At 47.2% G+C, this 19673-nt stretch overlaps 1 protein-coding gene across 5 annotated transcripts; it reads right to left on the reverse strand.

Annotated features, from left to right (window-relative positions):
• Nucleotides 1-9: 9 nt before the first annotated feature.
• On the reverse strand, nt 10-18897 carry LUC7L (LUC7 like). 5 transcript variants are annotated; one of them, XM_065684056.1, is made up of 12 exons: nt 18711-18843; nt 17916-17986; nt 16704-16798; nt 12696-12794; nt 11910-12020; nt 11059-11202; nt 10452-10628; nt 9537-9625; nt 6055-6135; nt 5084-5113; nt 3999-4163; nt 10-1581 (listed from the first exon to the last, which is right to left on the reverse strand). In XM_065684056.1, exons 4-12 carry the CDS (start codon nt 12789-12791, stop codon nt 1440-1442), a joined length of 1035 nt encoding a protein of 344 aa, XP_065540128.1. In that variant the 5' UTR covers nt 12792-12794; nt 16704-16798; nt 17916-17986; nt 18711-18843; the 3' UTR covers nt 10-1439. The 5 variants fall into 5 exon arrangements, with proteins under 5 accessions (XP_065540128.1, XP_065540125.1, XP_065540129.1 ...); XM_065684055.1 differs by lacking the exon at nt 17916-17986 and adding an exon at nt 2906-2967 and having other exon boundaries at nt 1495-1581; nt 18711-18897; XM_065684053.1 differs by lacking the exon at nt 17916-17986 and having other exon boundaries at nt 18711-18897.
• Between the last annotated feature and the right edge of the window lie 776 nt (nt 18898-19673).

Here is a 19673-nt window from a genome sequence, read left to right on the forward strand (position 1 = left end):
CGGGAGCGGTGAGAGCCACAAACACAGTCTTTAATGCGATCAGACCGAAGAGAACAGCACAGGCACGTACAGACACCCCGAGAGCGCCCCGCCGCCCCCCGGCCGCCCCGCGCTCCCCGCACCGGCACGGGGGTCACAAAACAGTACGCGAACCGCGGGTTAGATGTAAAACAACAGGGATGGGGTCGCATGCACTAAGGACTAACACCGAGGGGGCGCGGGGAGGCCGCGGGGAACCGAAACTGTTAAAGCAGCTTTATGGGAAGGGACAAGCACCGGCCGGACCCCCCCGCACGGCCACGGCCAGGGCACAGGCTGACAGACACGCTCCTGTTCGCGTTAGGAGAGAGCGGTGTTCAATGACACCGGCCTCAGCGAGTTGAGGAGGAGCAGCAGCCAGCCCCGTGCCCCAACAGCGCCCAGCCCGGCTGGCAGCAAGTGCGTTACTCACAGAACACCGGTCCGGGGTCCGGGCTGTGTCAGGCACAGCGGGGCGGGCTCCTCCCCACTGCAAAATAAACCCAGTTACAAACAAGCGAGTTACAATATGCAAAGTTCCTCCACACATTGGTGCTGAGGCCCCAGGCGCAGCAGTGCAGTTGCTGGCAGCTCCTACCTTGCCTTCCCTCACCCTGGCCCTGGCTTTTGCTCCAGCCCCAGTCACCTCTGCTTCTCGGCCACCTTCTGCCTGCCTGGCCTTGGATAAAGCACAAACGTTTTGCAAGTCAAGAGAACACCAGGAGGTGGTCCTGACTCCGGAGTGCACAGAAAACAGGCAGGCTGGGTCTGTACCCTGCTACTGAAGACACTGGCCCAGATTTTGCACTGTTTTGTTTGTATCTGAACTGGAAAAGTACTAAAACAAGACTTGAGCCCCACTTAGAAATGTGCTCCAGATCATTTGGTCATCCTCACAAAAGAAGAACAGCTTTCAAAATGGGCAGGTCAGGGCCAAATTTGGTCTGTCTTGACTTAGCTGCAGTAGCAAGGCAGCTCTCAAATGCTGGAGGTGTAAAAAAGAGATGTGTAAGCGCTAAAAGGAAAAAAAAAAAACACCTCACTTCTGAATTTCATATAAACATAAGGAGAAATTAATTGAGAACCAGTGCTACTGGTGTGCTCACAGAAGGTCAGGGAGATCTTTAGGGAAGGGTTGAAGCGCTGCAGAGGTGGCCGCGGTCACTGGGTCAGACAAACACAGCGTGGCAGCCACAGGCCTGAATTGGAAACAATCTGTCCAGATTTATTGATTCCTACTAAAACAAGATCCTGTTAAACAGTACGTAACTCTGTCTCTACAAACTCACAGCTATCTGCCAAACAATAAAAATTCCAAACTACAAAAGATGAGTTGTATTCAGTAAATATAAATGGGGAATTTAGGCTTTGTGTAGAATGTTTTATCAGACTATTTACAGTGCAACACAGATCATTTGAGTTCAGATCTCGCCAGCTTCTCTCTCTTCTGATCTCTTGGAACGAGATTTGCCATTTGTGCTCTCGTGCCGCCTCTCAGAAGAGCTCTTCTCTTTCCTCTCTCTGTCTCGTGACTTTTCTCTTGAAGATCGATCTCTAGAAGATCTGAAGTACAAAGTAAACCATCGCTATGAGCTTCACAACTAAAAGTTTCAAATACTCACAAAATGACAGCATCTTTCCCTAAAAGGGCTGTGGTGTAACACAAGTTCTGTGCAGAAATGTGCCTAGGTACTGCACTGCAGGGACTGGCAGCCCTGAGACAGCAACCCTGGGCCCTCCACAAGCTTTATGTAGGAGAACACCAGTTTTACCGTGCTAAGCACACAGCTCAGCCTTTGTTACTTTCTCCTTGGAGTAATTCTTTCAAACTGTGGCTAAAGGGGCTCTCTGAGGTCTTTCCTGGGCCCATTGTTTGTTAACTGGGCCCTGCTAAAGCACTTCCAGTTTTTTCCTCACCTATGAATCAGCTCTGCTTGTGTCTTCTAGAGGGTTTTTTCATTATGCTCTAAGCTAGTGGCTTTCTGCTCAGCCACTGTAAATACCAACTGTATTCTTTGGAATCAAATGCTTACTCAGCCCTGGGGTTTTTACTGTGCAGCCTGACAAGCATAGGCCTGGGCAGCTCCCTGGGTTCAAAGTCAGGGTGATTCAGATTTACATTCACAGCCCACACCACAGGCAAAGCCTTTCACAGCTGGCTCAAAGGACAGCTGCAGATTCAGCAGCACTTCACTGTATCAGCCCACTCAGAATTAAGCAGAAGGCCCACTCCAAAAAGGCTGTTTTCCTGTGTGATTTACACCAGCTTACTGGCTCACAGCCTTCAAAAGGTGCTGATCCAGAATGAGCCCTATCAGCCCAAGCCCCTTCAGAAGTTGGCAGAGGCTCTCACAGACCCTGCAGGGCCACTACATTTTACTTAGGGACTCAGCACTCAGGTTTTTCTTTACAGTCACAAGAGGAGGACCTGGCAGGCACCTCAGAGGTTCCAGCTTTCATTCACATTGATTGTACAGTTTGGAAATACTGCACAATTGATACATTAAAACCTTGCAGCTCTCTGTATCACAAGCCATTTCATTTTCATTAAATGGTGACATTTAACCAGATGACAACATGTATCTGTCTGATAATAACTCTTTTCCTGTTCCCACAGCAATGCCTGCTGCCCCAAGACTTCCAGATCCTGTGACAGCCTGTTTCCTTCTACAGGTGAGGCCTCAGACCAGAACCTGAATGCAGGCTTCATTAATTCAAGGTGAAAACAGAAGCTATACTCTTTCAAGGAACAGGGGTTTTCTGTTTGTTCCTTGGTTTGTTTTCTTAAACTGATCCTGGTCTCTCCCAAGTTGTCAGCCAGCCAATCCCCCTACAACCTCCATGGGCTGATTTGAATGTGTTCAAGGTTTTTGAAGTAATCCCTTACCTGCTCTTTAGTAATAGTTATTACAGGGTCTTCCTCACTTCCTAATTGTCCAAACTTCTTTTCTTTATTTTTCATGTTCAAGACAGATTTAAAAAAGGACTTTAGTATCTCAGCCATTGGAGAATTAACAGTATTTACACATCCCCCCTCAATTATTAAGATATATTTTTTCAGACCATTACTTCCCTCCCCAGCATCAGGTATCTTTAAAACCTGTTCTTACCCTTCAGCTAAAGTAACACAAGACACCCAGTGGTTGGTTTGTTTCTAGAACTGTACTTGAGCAGTGGTGCCTAATTGGGTGAGACAGTGCTAAAGCATTCCCCTATGAATTAGGAGGACTTAAAAAAAGCTTCAGCAGGCTTTTCACCCGGTGACAGACTTGCTCCTGGGCTTAAAAGAGCTGCAAGGAAACACTAGGATTCAATTTTTCTAATACTCCTACATATGCTTGTCTCATCCTTCCTCCAACACAGTAGGTGTTTTGATGAGTTTCAGAAGAGGCTAAAAGCCCTTCCTCTAACTATAGTACTTCTCCTCAACAACAGGAGAATGGCGTAACTCCTCCTCATGGCCTCCTTCTTCCCTCCCTCCAGTGCAGATTCCTGAAAAATCCCCTCTCTCTCAAGCAGCTTTCTAACAGATGACTTCCCCCAGATCTCAAATCATACACTTCCTTCCCCGTGCCAGCACTGAAAGAAGCTGGGAAACAGAAGGTAACCATAGAAATGTCACATCAAAACTGCCTCTCAGTTACTTGGTTTTTACAGGCCTGGGGAGGCTCAATTAGCTCAAGCAAGCCTTTGTGCTGCTTCTCTTACAAGAAACCAGCAATTTCTCACAGCTCAGCACTGCAAACAAGGGAGACATTTCTATCTCCTAGATTTGTCCTCTTATGCTGGCACCTCACTGTACAACTGCACTACTGCTGTAATGTGAGGCCATCTACGATCAGTCACTGGGAAGCCCTGCTTTGGCCCAGGAGCTGGTACGGGACGCTGCAGCTGCTGACATGAGAACCCTGTCGCACTCCTGCTCGCTCTAAGGGACTGGGGAGGCTCACTGCAATGCCAAAGATTCACAGAATACATACTTGTGTTTTGAACTCCTGTCTCTGGACCCCCGCCGGTGACCTCTGCTGTGGCTGCGGGAGCGGCTCCGGTGGCGTCTGTGTCGGTCGCGGGACCGGGAGCGAGACTTCCGCCGCTCACGGGAAGCCGACCTCGAGCGTCGCCGCCTCCTATCCCGAGACCGTGATCTGGAGGGACACACATTGCCTCAGACTCAGGAGAAGGGTCAGTGCATCGGATCTGCACACCTGAGTCCATCTCTCAGACATTCCCGAGTAACAAATACCCAGAGCACCAGCACTCATGCCCCCCTGCCAGTACAGAAGGCAGATCAGCCCCAGGGTGGGCACCTCCCTCATGGGCCTCATGCTACCAACAAAATGCCAATAGCTAAGTTTGATTTGCTGGGAAGCTTATATAAAAAGCTCCCACTGTTACTGTAAGCATGTGTCAATGCCTAGAGCAGAGCCTACCAGCTGTGCCTTGCTCAAAGTGAGGCCTGTTTAAACAGGAGAGGCCAAAGAAAGTGGCATGTGAAATTACCATAACCAGTTTGACAGTCTGCTAAGAGAGGATCTTGTGGAAGTACTGCACTTTAGAAGCAGATTTGTTTCAGTCTGCTCTAAAAACGAAACAAAGGATTTCAACTTATATGGAAAGCAGTAGAGAGGAAGATCTCCAGCTACCTGACCACTGAGAATGTTGTCACGTAATTAAGGCAAGCTCTCTATAGAGGTGGGGGAGCTTTTATCTTGAATCTCTATTTTTACATCTGAGGTATCATACAGGTAATAGATACATTTCAAACATTAAAACTATAAAAGTACCTTAGACATTTATTGAAAGTGGCATCAAGAATGTTCTTAGCCTCGTACTCTGCTGCACACAACACCATCTGTCCTGACTAGGCTACTTTATGGCCCAATGAGTGACATTAGGCTGCAGACCACCACTGAGGTGCCCAAGCAGTGATTACCATTTCCTTCAGGGAGCAAAACAAAGAGACCAGGGCACTGAGTGAACTCCATTTGTGAGGCACAGGAAAAATCTCAGTAGTTAGAAACACAAACAGGCATCTGGGAGAAGCGCAGGATAAATGTGCACTCACCTTCGACGGTCTCTATTTCTTGATCCAGACCTAGAAAGAATACAACAGGTAAGCGAGAGAAGGTATGATATAGCCAGTGGGTTTTCAACAGAATAACCCATCCACCCTGGCAGCTCTTCACAGGAATGCAACAGCACTCCCCAAGTGATATGCCATTTAAAAAAAGCTTGCCATTAAAACATTTAATTAGCTCCAACTTGGGGGGCAGGGAAAATGTGTCAAAAACTGAGGAAATTTGTAGAAACACTAGTTTCTACATGCAGAGCTTCCTGTCAGAAATTAAAAGGTCTACAAACCAATTCAGTCTCTTACTAACACACCACAACAAACCTTCCTGACTGTGCATATTGATTATATGCTCTTTACGCTCTGCAGTCTCATATCAGCTACATCAACTCTTAACGTTCTGAAGTGCCACTCTCCAGTCAGAAAGATACTGATTCCTTTGAGGTAGTTACACATCAAAAAGTTTTTAATAAAGAGAAATCATCATTTTCTCATTCATCAGATTTGTTTAACAAACATTAGGAGGAAATTTGCATCAATGGTATTTTCCCTGCCTGAGCGAGAAAAAAGGAGGGGACAGACACAAAGGAAGAACAATTACTGAAAAGTAACAGAGAGACACTAAAAATCCTTCATCTCAGACTTAGAAAGCCATTTCAGAAGAACAATCCAAGCCTCACTATTACTCCCACATTTCCATGGCTTCAGAGCTCATGTGCGGCACTCTCAGCTTAATGCTGCATTAGCTTTTGGCAGTCTGCAAATAACAACGTCTCAGTTCGTTCAACTTCTGCAGCACCATTACTCAGTACCACGTAAAATACTACTCTGTGAAATATGGACCTTCCCTTTTTCTCTATGGCCACATTTCAGATCCAGCTTACACCAAAACATGACACCCTGTGCGAACAGCCTCTTTTTGCTTTAACTGAGAAGTGGCTGGTCTTAGTGACTTAGGGACTCACTCTTGTAACTGTTCCTGTCTCCCCACTGCGTACAGGCTCGCAGAGGTGTTCCATTTACACAGCCACAGAGCTGTTGGAGCACTGTAACAAGAGATGAGGATGAAAGCTACACACAGGTAAAATTTTAAACAGCGATAAAGAAGCATCTATTTTAATAATATCAATTAAACCTGTACCGGGGTAAGACAAGATAAAGAGAATCAATGTGCACTGACCTTCCTTCACAATGAAATGGGATTGTTCAATCATGGTAAAAACAAAAAAAACCCAAAATGTGGGCAGCAATTCAAGTAGAAGGACTGTGAACAGGGTGGAGCTGAACTTGGAGTCAGGCAAATAGACCATGATCTGAGGCAACACACAAGACGACCAGATGAAGGTAAAGCTGCTAAGCCAGGAGAGCAAGGCAATAACCACACACCTCCTTTTTCATGGAAAAGGACCTGACAGAGCAGCAGGACCTCCTCTAGACGCCTGGCAGGCAGCTGAATTTTTTTGGTGGTTGTAATTACTCCAAGTTCCCAATGTTCTTTTCCTCCTGATCACTTTATTCTGAATGACCAGTGCGCACATTTACACAAAGCCCTTCCACAGCCCATGAAAAGCCTGGCTGACCTTCCACACCTGTGATCTGAGCAGGAATGTGTACAATAACATGGCAATCACTCCCTAGCACTAAACTTCAGAATCCAGGAGGCATCCAGCAAAAGAAGCACTTTCCTTGCTAGCCTGAATCAGCATACAGCAGGAGACAGTAGAAGAGAGCTGTCCAGAGGAATGAGAAGCTGAGCATATTTATTTTTTCCTCTTTTTTTTGGCCCTGTATCACAGAGGCTATGTGCTGACTTTCACAACTTGTGTGTTGTTTAACTTAATACAAAGGAAACCCATTTGGCAACTCCACCTAGACCTGTTTGCTGGTGTACTCTGGAAGCAAATCAGAGGTCTCCACTTCCAAGCATGCCACCTCTCCACAAAACTTCAGTCTTAAGAGATTACTGGGTAGCTTGCAGCCACCAGCAACACCAAGGGACTTGTGTTTATTTACCACTAGGGCTGACAGCCCACTTCACTAATCCTTATGTGGAAACCAGTTTAGTTGACAAATTAATAAAGCCTGTGAGAGGTAAGAGTTTCACAAGTGAATCTACAGGTTTCCATGGTACATCATAACACTTGTAAGTCACTTGTCCAAGTCAAGCAGTACTCTTTTTCTTACTGAATAACACCTTGAATATGTTGCATATGAAGACACTACAAGAAGAGTTATGAAGGAAATATGTCTTCTGTGGTTTTACAGTTATCAAGCTCTGATTAAGAGAGGCAGTCTGAAAGGCAGTAGAAGTTGCCCATTAGTTTTTGATGGAAAGATGCCTCTGCAAGCACGGTGGTCCACAGCTCCCAGCAGGTAAGGTGCTGAGAAATGGAGAAATCTGGGCTCTGACTCCAGTTCTGACACTGAGTGCCCACTTGGAAAACTATTTTCCTTCTTTGGGTCAAGTTCTTATTTTGGAGAGGCAAATAATTTGACCTCTTCTGTATGGCACTGCTAACTCCTTCATAACAAGCTTTTCTTTGGTATCTTAACAGAGGATGCTTCCACACAGAGTGAGAGCAAAGGCTGGCCACAGTCTTGTGCCACACACTACTTCTAGCACAAGTAGTGCTATGTACGGAATCAGCAAGAGCCCAGACTTTAAGCTAACTCAATGCAGTTTTTAAACCCTTCCTACTTAAAAAGATTAAATAAATATTCAAAAGTGGTCTTCAAATCCCCTCATCAGATTCATCCACATATGGACTACTTCTGAACACAAGAGGCTCCTAGCTCTCACGAACTGAGGGTTTGGGGTTACTTAAAACAGAACAACACAAAACCAAAACCACGGACATGCCACAGAAGGAAGAAAGCCAGTATTCTGAGGAGATGAAGACCAAAGAAGAGATACAGAGGACTCCTCCTGAAGGCAACTCTGCTGAGCATTTTTCACACAGAAACAAACTCCAGAAAGAAGAGACACCATGGAGACAGACAAACTGAATCCAGGTTACAGATGGTCCTACTGTGCATCTGACAGAGCCCGCCACAAAGTAGCTGCACAGGAAGACACTTGCTTCACTTCCATCTTTCTGACCATAGCAACGTAACCCTTTCAATTAACTCTTGCACTCATCACCCAGTTCCAGAATCTGCAGCTCCCAAACATAACTGACTCACTGTCACTCTTGCATGGATGCCAGAAAATTGTGAGGCTCTACACAAAGAGCTGCAGTTCAGGAGAAAAATGCAGCATGAACGGGTGCCTCATATGATACCAGGTAATCCAGAGAGAGAGGAAACCTACAGGAAACACCACGAATGGAGAATGCCTAAAAATCTGGGGCTTCACTGTACACCAGAATCACCAAGCTGCTTCAATTTTGGTATTTGTTCGACAGCACTTGCAGCAATATACACCCTGAAGCCAGCATCATCTTAGAGCATACTGCAGCTATGTATCTCATGCCTCAGACATGGATGGCTGAAATACACTCTTCAGTTGACACTGAAGGTCAAAAAGAGCTCTCCACAGGCAGTAAGGTTGGGGTTTTTGATGCAAGAAGTACAAGAGGAGAAACACATGAGGTAGCTGGGGAGATGCTGTGACAATGAGAGCAGCATTCCTATTCAGCCACATCTTCTGCCTGACTACGGCAAATAACCACCCTCTCCACACCAGACTGTTTAACCAAGCTGTTGACACACAAGTGAACCTGTTCTGTTCAGGTACAGAAGAGAGAGTTTTTCCAGTTCAGCTGGCAAGATGTGGAAAAGCTTGTCCTGAGAATACCAACAATGCAGCCACTCCCACTGCTCAGATTATACACATATGAGCAGGTGACACATATGGCCTCAATCTGCAGAAGCAGCACCTCCTTGAGATCCCTTGGATCCCGTAAGAAATGTTTCCCAAAGCTGTGCCAAAAGCACCTCGCTGCTATTGTAGAAAAGTTTCAGAGCAAGGCAGGCACTTCACCACCTGGCTCACATATATCAGCTCTGTTCTGCTGTCATCTTCTAGTCTAGAAGCGAGGAGGGCTGCTCAGGGAATTTCTGCATGACTAGCACCTTTTGAGCAGACCCAGCCCTCACTCGTCTTAAACTTCCCCACTGAGATGCATTGGATAAGGGAATTTTACCTAGATTCAGATTTCCAAAGACAGGGAGTAGACCAATATAAGCCTGAAGACTACATGGAGCTCACATCTTTCAAATACACAATGGAGGTGTGTATCTGAAATACGCAATATACATACAATCACTCTAACATGGGGGTTTGTGCATTTGTTTTCATCTTTAACTAAATGCCAGCATGCTCAGTACCCAGAGCATTCCCAACAGCTAATCCAGCAGCAGATGTTGCTTTCCAGCAATGCTCAGATACAAGAAATCAGACTACTTCAAAACCAACTTCACAAGCCAGTTATCAGCTTCCACTTACCGTCTGCCCATTCTCTCTTCTCGTTCTCTCTCCTCTCTCCTCCTCAAACGATCCTGGTTTCTCTTCTCCTGCTTTTCTGCCACTGTTTTCTAGGAAAGGAAAAGTCCACATCGTATTTCAGCCATATAGTAACAGGTCAGATATCTTCAGGGAGACTATTCCAATAGTAAGACAAAGGTAGTGAGACAAATACACATTCCACTGCATTTAATGGGATACTTAGGGTCTCTATCAAGGTTTCCATTTTCCTCACAACTTCACTAATATCCATCAGTGCAAGAAATGCCACTCCCTACTCTGCTTTGAGCTCTTAAGAGACAAGCTCATTAGCTCTGAGGCAAAGGACTGTCTCACCATGAGTGTACACAACTCACAATGGAACAGTGCCGAGGCCTTGTGCCAATGATCATTCGAGGCTCTGACCTCAATATACTGTCTCATGAATAAGGCACAGGATTCACCACTCTTACTCGAGCAGGCTGATGGCCTCTGCAAGCAAGGCCAGTATCAGAACTCCATTATGAACCCTTTCAGAAAACTTCTCATCATTTCAGCAACTGGAGACCTTTTTCACCAACAGCACAACATGAAATTTCAGTTCAAGCATTTCATTAAGACATCTCAGCTAAAAAACCCAGAGTGATAAAATTCAGCCATATCAATGAGAAAAATACAGGTGAGTGCACCAATGCTGTAAGGAACGAATGACAGCAATGGTCTGGTTTGCCTAATTCTGAGTGCACATATTTAGTTACCCAGAAATTACAGAATAAACCCAAGATGAGCCTGTGCAAACCCTCATCTGAGGTTTCAGGGATTCTGCAATCAGAAATTCCTGGACTTTCACAAGCACTCTGCAAAGAATTCTGTATGAACTTAGTAAACTACAAGAAGGCTTAAAATGGAGTGGATTACCCTCAGCTGATCCAGTTTCTCACGAATCTGAATAAAACCCAAGTGTAATTTGCCTCCAAAGTGGTCAGCAAGACGACGGTCGTTGTCATGGAGACCCAGATACGCTGAACAGACTTCACACACACGGAGCTTCTGCTGCTGGAAACTGGATGCAGGCATTGAATTTCGGTATTCTTCCTAAAGGTAAGCAAAAAAAACCCCACACAAATGTCAGGGAGCCCTTACACAGTCACAGCCCTCCAGAGAAAACCCTGCAAAGAACTGCACTGCTACTTTCAAGAATCAAAACCCACCCTCAATATACAGGAGGTGCCATAACATACACCTACCAAGCACAACTACCCTGACAGTCTCCCCCTGCAAGCAACTAGCGACCCAATCTTTGGGAGAATAAATCCCTCCCTGCTCTGTCAGCTCTCTTCACTAGATAGAAGTTTGTATTCTTCATCTACCACACTACACTGCCAACTGCTTGCTGGCAGAAGGCTGAAACTGAACAAGGACATACTGGCAACAAAGGAAAAGAGGCAAGAACCACCCAGCTCTTTGTCATGGCTCAGCCTAGCCTAGTCCTCTACTGCAGTTCATAGAAGAAGCAACACCGTACCTCTGCCTCTTTCTTTTTCGCTCGGACTTTCTCCACTTCCATCAGGATCTTCTGAGACTCATCAACATTTCCTTCAGCTCCCAGCTGCTCAGCTTTAGCTAGGAGTTTCCCTATGTCTTCATTCAGCTCATGTACTTTCTCTGCCTAAAGAGAACAGGTAGTTTTTAGTAAGACAAAAAAAACCCTTGCATGACAACTTTTCTTTTTTCTCCAAAAAACCCTGCTTAACAAAATCAGCTGTTGGAAGATGACCATATGTCTCCAAAAATCAAGACTCCCAACAAAAAGGAATTGGTGGACCAAGTATAGGCAATGCAGGCACAGACACATAGCAAACAGAAAAATGACATGGAGAGGACGTCACCAATGCTGCCACAAAAAGCAGCACGTTTCTGGCGTACAGGACAAGACTGAATCCACAAAACCAGCCTCAAGAATGTTTTGTATTCACCCCATGAAGCAAGAGGAAAGCTTCCCAAAGAGGAAACTCCATGAGGATTTGTTAGTGAAAAGATGACACTCATCGGATAGACTTACTATTCCATTACATTATTACATTACATTAACATTGTAAGCTATTACATTAACACTGAATAATGTGGGGAAGAAACCAACATGCTTTATTGCCATGCTAAAGTGACCTATTTTAGAGTTCATGTCTTATACTACTATGGTCCTCTGTACCAGTAAGTTTGCCACAAGAACAGCCAGAGCAGAATTTGAGCAGGATGGCTGCGAACCACAAAGGTTTTGTGAAGCCTATCTCCTGAGTATCAATGGTGTCACAGACAACACAGCTCCAGTGCTCTTGCACACACTTTCACAACAAACATTCACCGCAAGGAAAATACCTTTGCAGACACTTCAGCACTGATCTCTTCCTGTGTCTCAGCCAGGCGTTTCTTGGCCAGTTCTGTTCTCCTATCGCACTCTGCGATGAAGGATTCCAGGTGATCCATTGCCTGCATGTTCAGACAAAGAACTGTGAATAAAGGTGCCCTCTGAGCCAGACACAGCCAACAGCAATTCCTGTATAATGCACAAAAAGCCCCAAGAACAGATGCCTTGAGAAAAAAGATATGAACTTTGCAGAAAAAGTAACATTTCATCCCCACCCTTAAGTCTGTCATGTGCCTGGAACCTGATACAGTTCCTTTACTCTGAGACATAAGAGGATGCTCACACAAAGACTGCTTTGCACTGGAACTTCCAGTGCATAACCAACAGGTGCAAAGACAAAAGCACTGGAATAATATGAAAAGGGAAGACAGAATTGTTCTTCTGCCTGAATTGTTATATTACAGAAAACTAAATCTGGGAAAGTGAAACCACAGAGCAGAAGGCTTTTAATGTTAAATCCCCTTCTGGGACAGGCCATGAGGTTACAATGACCTGGTACAGAGCAGCAGGTGTGGGATGCAAGGAATGCCAGAGGAGCCTTCCTCATTAGCTGGACTAATGGTGTTGCAAGGGCCATAATTACTTTCAGTTTTAAGGCAGCAATCAAGCTGACCCTGGGGAAGGGGCTCCACATCAAACAACATGGCGAGCTGAAACTTCCACTGAGCTGTACTGTTCAGCCAAATAACTTCAAGAGGCAGTTTCCACAAAAGTAACTGGAATGTCTCTGTACTCACATCCAGCTCAAAAAACAGGTCTCTCTCTTTACTTGCAATCTCATAATCTGCTCGCAGTGCCAAGTCATGGATCTTTGTACACTCTCCAAGGTCCATTCGCTGTTGAAAATAAAAAGCAAAATCAATGTAAGAACCCTCCATTATGGCAACAAACAGCAGATACTTAACTCTTGCCAGCTTTCATAAAGTCTCCTGGTGAAAAAGAGCTCCCCCTTAACCTATCAGTAACAGAACTAGCCAGAAGCATCACATGCTTGCTAGAACTCCTCTTCTAGGTGTTCCTGGGACAACATTAAAATACCCCAAATGCTTTAAGTCCAATCCTACTCCTGTAGGTCACAGAACAGCCTTAGAAATTGCTGGGAAGGACCTGGGAAGGCAGAGCACGCTGCAGCAGCAACTACAAATGCCTCCTACTATGGCACAGCAAAACACACAGCTTCGTACCGTATTTAAAACTCACCTGGAAAAGCACCTGTGTCAGGATGAGCCCTAGTAACAAACTGAAAGATACCACATCTTAGAACACAGACAGAATGCTTCCCACCAAGAACAAATGGACTTAAAGGAATAAGGGCTCTTGTCAGTAGATGAGCACAACCCCACACTCAACACCACTCCTAATTCTACTAGCTAGCTCCTTCTCATATTCAGTTGCAGCCTGAAACTTTTAAACATGCCCAGCAAAGCTAAATCCTACACGACTCCATCTAACAAGAGCCTTCTTGAGAGCATCTCCCTTCCCAGAAAGCTCTGACTTCCATACTGCTTTTCACTCCCCTTGTAATCAATGCCATTTAAATTTGGATTTTTTTTCCCCATAGTCAACAGCCACATAACCCAAAGTCAATTATGCTGTCAAACCATGGAAATGGCATTTCAACATTGTCAATATGTAACAGAGAACATTTCTCAAAGTAGAAAAAGAATGACGTTTTGAAAGCCAAAATAATGAAAAGCCTAAGTGTGAGCCACAGAACAAATTACAGGGTACATGTCATGGCAGGAACACCCAGCCAGCCATCCTCTTCTCTCCCCAGTCACCACCAGTCCCAAGGAGCCCAGCAGTTCCTGAGTAAAGATTTAAACTCCTCCATGCACATAAACATTGAATACATGTAGATGCCACTGATAATTAGTCCTGTTCACATTTGCTGAGCAATCCACATTGTGAACTATCTCTTACGATCTCCACTAAACTGCTAACTCACTGGAAAGGCTGTTTCTATGAGGAAGGCTTTTTAATAGTAATCAGAGCTGCAGAGTTTCACCCTAGTGAAAAAGGAAAGCAGAGACCCCTACAAAATCACCCTGCAACCTACAGACTTCAGCTCACTCACATCTCCCAGTGGGGAACACAATTAATTCCCTGAATGTCGTTTACAAGCTGTGTTCTACCTGGGCAGCTTTCAGACTGATCTGTCTGCTTATTAGTGGAGCTAAAATTCAGGATTACCAGCTGATGCCACCTCTGAACATGCTGCAGTACTTCCACTGACAGAAACATGTTTACCATCAGCTGCTGAGGCAAGTCAGTGCATGCCATTAATGATCTGGATGACAAGTCCCCCGATAACAGCATATGGGCACACTAAACCAACTTCTGTTCTCCCAGAAGTTTCCTCCCTACCCACAGACACCAAGAAGAGACTATTGTAGTTTATTTAGTGACACATTTGGACAAGTTTCTGGGAATAATCAAAAAAGAATAATCACAAAAAGCCACCAAATTAAAATTACAGCTTGTATGACCAGGACCACTGGCAAATAAAGCAAACATCAGCATGCCTCCTGCAGCTCTCACGAATATTCTACTGCTTTACTTATGGTCTGGATTCTTCTCACTCAGAACATGAAGGCCAGTGAATGTGACTCCATCACATTACACTGAGCACAGTGAACCCAGGGATCCAGATCCTGCTTCTCCCCAGTCTCCCACTAAGGAATATCTGCACACATGCAGGATGCAGCAGTTAACAATGCCTCAGGGGAAGGATGCAACATAACCAGCACCAGAAGGCTTGAAGCATCTGTTGGAAGGTTCCAAAAAGAGCCAAAGTCCTGATTTCTGCAGTAATACACATCCAGAGACGGATGCTACCCCATCCAGCTGAGGCTGCTTCACCTATGCAGCTCTCCCCTTCATGGAGCACGGTTGTCAGGGAACCTGACTGAGATCACAAGGAAAGCCTACATGTTCCAGATAAGTTTCATTGTGTGCTGAAATGCTGTTCCCATTCTGGACATCACATGTTCCTTCAACACAGATCTGCAGCATCAATACTTTTTCTTGCCCCAGTAACCTGGTAACAGTGGTGCAGAGAGCTCCACAGCCACTTAAAACGCCACCACAAGATCATCTGAGTGACCCATAAAACCATTTGCACAGAAGCAGTCTGTGCTGCTCCCCTGTAATGCTTCTGAGCATAAGCTCCACAGCAAGAGGACTCACTGTAGACAAGCAACATCAGAAGCAAGAGGACCAACTTTCTCTATGTGCTTCTCAGCCCCAGGAACTCGCAACCCATCTGAACACTTCAGACTTCCTCCACACTTTGGCACCTGCTCCAGCAGTCATCCGCGTCACTTAATTCAACCCCTCTGACTCACCGTTTACCTTCTTCCTGGAAACGTACCAGAAGAGGCAGAAAGCAGCCTGTACCTTCAAACCACCGTCTGGGCCCAAAAAGACTTTGTAGACTCTTGTGTCAGAAAGGTATACCCTAACCACAGTGACCTGTATGAGGGACGGAGGTGGGCAGAGGGTGATCTAAGTGGCTTTGAACTCCTGAAATGGAAGTGAGGTGATACGGAGGCTCACTGCTGAAAAATACATCTGAGCTTCAAATTAATAACAAATAAACACAGAGATACACAGAGACTGGTATTTAACTCTTCCAATGGTACTCTGTAATAGCATTGAAAAGCCAAAGTTTCAGTGCTCAGAGTTGAGGCAGCTTTTACTAAAGTTCTTTCTATTACTGCTGCCAGAGTCTTGCTATCACAGTGACACACACAGAGAAAGGAGTGCCAGCCCTCCCATTGCTGGTAACCCCACTGTGTCAAACCCAGCTCCTGAAATAACAGCAGAAAAAGCTATAAATAACGACAGTATCTTTAAACAATCTGGTTAAACGGATGGACAATGTGAACTGCCACAGTATTTAGTCTCAAACAGGGAGGGTAAAGATGGATTTCAAACATCCATATTCATCTCCACCCTGCAATTCTGTAGCACAGCAACAATTGCAAGAGATGTGCATTGTTTTCTTTCAAAAGTCAGACTGCATCTTTCATCTGGGCGCCTAAACTGAATACCTACTTCAGCAAGGTCCCACTGTTAAAAGTCCACAATATGTTTTGCTCTCAGGGAGAGAGCATGTGAGCCAAACCTTTGAAAACCAGCCATCTCTGTCCCCAGAGGGCAGCAGCAGAGGAGCCGACCCAACAGTTTCAAACCAGTCAGGCAGAGTGACACACTGCTCACACCAACCAACTCTAAAGACAAAGTCAGCCTGAGTTGCAACCTGCCATTACCATGGCAAGCAGGAATGATCAAAAAGCTGCCATGCCATCAGGGAACATGACATGGCTGGCAAAAGGAGACTGAAAAGCTCCAAGGGTTAACGACTATTGCAGCACATAAGAAAACGCCTGCTAACCTGAAGATGCAACCAGAGCACCCAGGACAGCAGGCTAGCTATGGTCCTGCAGCCTCTGCAAGACAAATTTCAAGCCCTAAACATCTCAAACTGCTAAAAGAGAAATAATCTTGTAAGTTCATGTGTGACAGTGGGAGAAAAAGGAAGATTCAAGTGAATTCTGAGAGCTCCTGACTTCACTGGTTCCATACACAGGTCACACAAACTAAAATTAGAACTATGACTGCTCCTTGGTCACAGAAAGCCTGATCTCTTCTAGAAGGTAGCCACAACACACAGCTGAGCCCAGGAGAGTTGTATCAACATCTGCCTCCCCAGAACTCCTTATTACAGAGAATATACTTACTGTTCCTGCGAGGATATCATGGGGACAGCAATCCAGAAGGTGGCTCTTGCAAACACGATCGTCTGTAAACTTCACCCTTTGTCTGGTTTCATCTCCTGAAATTCATTTGTGGTTTTAAATAAGGAGACATTAGAATATTGACTCAAGAACAAAGACCTTGGTATGATCATTTCACCTTAATATGCAGATTAAAATACCTGGTGCTCCTGCTCCCCAAAATTACTCAAAAAAAAAAAAAAATCTTAGAGGGTATCAGGATATTCTGGAACACTTTTAACCAGGAAAAAATACTATTTTAGCATTTAGTCATCCAGTATACCATGTTAAACACAGTGCTGGCAAGCCAAGTAATGTCCAAGGCCTGTCATCCATATAAAGAGACAGCACACCCAGAGGAGAAAAAAGAAGACAGTCTGGCTCGCAGCCAGAACTTTTTATGTTCTGTGGGGTTAGCCCCCCCCTTTTTTACTGTAAGGAAGGGGCAGAAGATACCAAACCCCATGCTACTGGAGGGCCATGACTCACAGAACAGGGCTGTGCTGGCCAGTTTTTATAGGTGACTGCATTTGCTCATCTGACAATTAAAGCATCGGTCCGTTTGGTTTGAAAACCCAATCTGCAGTCTGCTTCCCAAGGCCGGCAAAGACAAATCTTGCAGGTCTTGGCCTGGAACACGAAGCGTGCTTCCCACCCGCATCCCACCCTCAGAAGACATTTTACACTCAGGAGCCACTTAAACAAGACAATATCAGAAAAGCAAAGAAATTAAAAGTAAAAAAAGAAACAAAGTTAGTCAATACACACTGCGAGCTCCAACATATACTATACCCATCTGCATTCTTCAAGACCTCAGCTGCAGAATTTTATGCCCACTGTTGAAAAGTTTTAAAGGAAAAGTTTTCTTGCCCACACCTGCAGTAAGGAAGTCAGGGGAATGATACATAAAAGTAAAGGCAAAGTGGTAATGGTATGTGACAATTTTAAAGCTCATCTGTGTATATGACACAGGTATGTGTAATACTAAAGTATGAATATAGTTTAGGATTTGCAAGCATCCAGGAATAATGTTGTGTCTACTGAAAATGGGGGTTTTTTTCTTATTTTTTTTTTCTTTCTAAGCTACACTTTTTATTAAAGTTACTTGTGAAAAAAAAAAGCAAACACTTTTTTTTGTTTTTGTTATAACAGCTTTAAAAATTGGTTGTGACTCACGGCTCGATGAACATGAGGCTTTTCTGCAACTCCCTTGCAGATTGATGTAGGCAGGCAAAGATACACTGAACCTTTATAAATAAAATAGAGGGGCCACAATTGTTCAGTTTGTATGAAATAAAAATATGGGAAGCAATTCAATAGCAACTCAATACACAAAGAAAGAAAAGCACTTATTCACTTACGAAACAAAGTGCAAAGTACCTGCACAGCCCTGCTAACGTGCCAGAGGGGATTTAAGTACTCAGCAAGGCGCAGAAGGGAGATACAAACCGCAGCGGGAACATATTTTGCACAGGCTGTCATTTCTTTTCTTGGACAACAACTACAGCGGCCGGCTCCTGCAGGCAACCTACCTACACGCCTCCGTGCGTACGGCGCGGCCTGGGCACGGAGCCTGCCCTACCACCTCTGCGGCAGCCAGGGCCCGGAGCGGCGGGCTCCTCCCGAGGCTGGCCCACTCCGGGCGCTTTCTAAGGCCGGGGCCGAGGCGACCTACCACTACCGGGCTCCCTGGGCCGAGCTCGCCGGGCCGCCCAGAGGCGCGCCGAGGCCCGGGCCCACTCCGCCGGCACCGCCCGTCGCGCCGCTCGCTCGCTCGGCGGCGCCGGGGCCGGGCCTGGGCCTCCGCGGGGCGTGCCGCGGCTCCGGCTCTGACCCGCCGCGCCCCCCGGCGCGGGCGGATCGATCGCCCCGCAGGTCCGGAGCGGAGGCAGCGGCCGCGCCGGGCTCCGCGGGGGTGAGGCGGCCGCCAGGCCGCGGCGTTTCCTGCAGGCCCCGCCCGCCCCTACTCACCGTCCCGGGCCGTGCCCATGAGCTGGTCCAGCAGGGCCCGCATCTGGGCCTGGGCCGACATGGCGGGCGCTGGCCGTGCCGCGGGGCGCGGCGGGCGGGTGGCTCCGGCCTGGGCGGCGGCGGCCTCGACAACGGCTCCGGCCTCAGCGGCGGCGGCGACGCGCGGCGGGCGGTGAGCGGAAACGGCCCCTCCCGCCACCGCGTGGCATGCCGGGACCGGTAGTCCGCCGGCGGGGCGGGGCGGGCGGCGGGGAGCGGGGGGCCGGAGCCGCGCAGCCGCACAGCCGGCCCCGCCCTGGCGCCGCAAGGCCCTGCGGGAGAGGGTGGCCGAGGGCCTGCTCCGGGGCCCCGCACCAGCCGAGACGCCGGGCGGCGGCGCGGGCTGCGGGCTTCTCGCTGGGCCCCGCCAGCAGCGCTGCCCCTGGGTGCCTCAGCACGCATCCCCAGGCCGGACCGTGTGGTACCGGTATGGGCCACAGCGGCTGCCGGGCTGCGCCAAGCCGTGCCAGGCCATGCAGAGCCATCAGCCGGCGGTGCCAACCCGTGCAGAGCCATGCCAAGCTGTGCGGCGCGGAGCCGTTGTGGGCAGGCGAGCGGGTGACATCAGGGCGCAGACCGAAGAGTGGCTGTGGTTTATCAGCTCCCGCTCGCCGTGTTTGCCCAGCGGTGCCCCAGCGGGATGGCTGCTGCTCCCACCCCGGTGTTACCAGGGTGTTTGGAGAGTGGAGGGGCAGCGCCTTGGAGCCAGAGCCGGCACCGGTGCCCTGCTCTGCCCCCGCAGGGTGCCCCAGGGCTGCTGCCCCGGGAGGGGAGGGTGACAGCCATGGCCCTCTCCTTGCCAGTGCTGCAATGTGCCACAGGCTGAGACCTAGCCCTCAGCACCAGGGGACCCACTCAGACCCAGGGTGCAGGACGCTCAGCCCAGGGTGGAGGGAGAGCAGACCGAGAACTGGGGTCACCCCG

This window comes from Lathamus discolor, chromosome 6, assembly GCF_037157495.1.
Source record: "Lathamus discolor isolate bLatDis1 chromosome 6, bLatDis1.hap1, whole genome shotgun sequence".
NCBI lineage: Eukaryota > Metazoa > Chordata > Aves > Psittaciformes > Psittacidae > Lathamus > Lathamus discolor.

Excerpts from the sequence above, each read along its gene's own strand:
- LUC7L (XM_065684053.1), bottom strand. The coding sequence starts at position 18,771 with ATGTCGGCCCAGGCCCAGATGCGGGCCCTGCTGGACCAGCTCATGGGC. Across the intron at positions 11,203-11,909 it reads GTGCTGAAGTGTCTGCAAAG|GCAGAGAAAGTACATGAGCT; the intron begins GTATTTTCCTTG and ends TGTTCTCTTTAG. Across the intron at positions 1,582-3,998 it reads GACAGGAGTTCAAAACACAA|ATCTTCTAGAGATCGATCTT; the intron begins GTATGTATTCTG and ends TTTGTACTTCAG.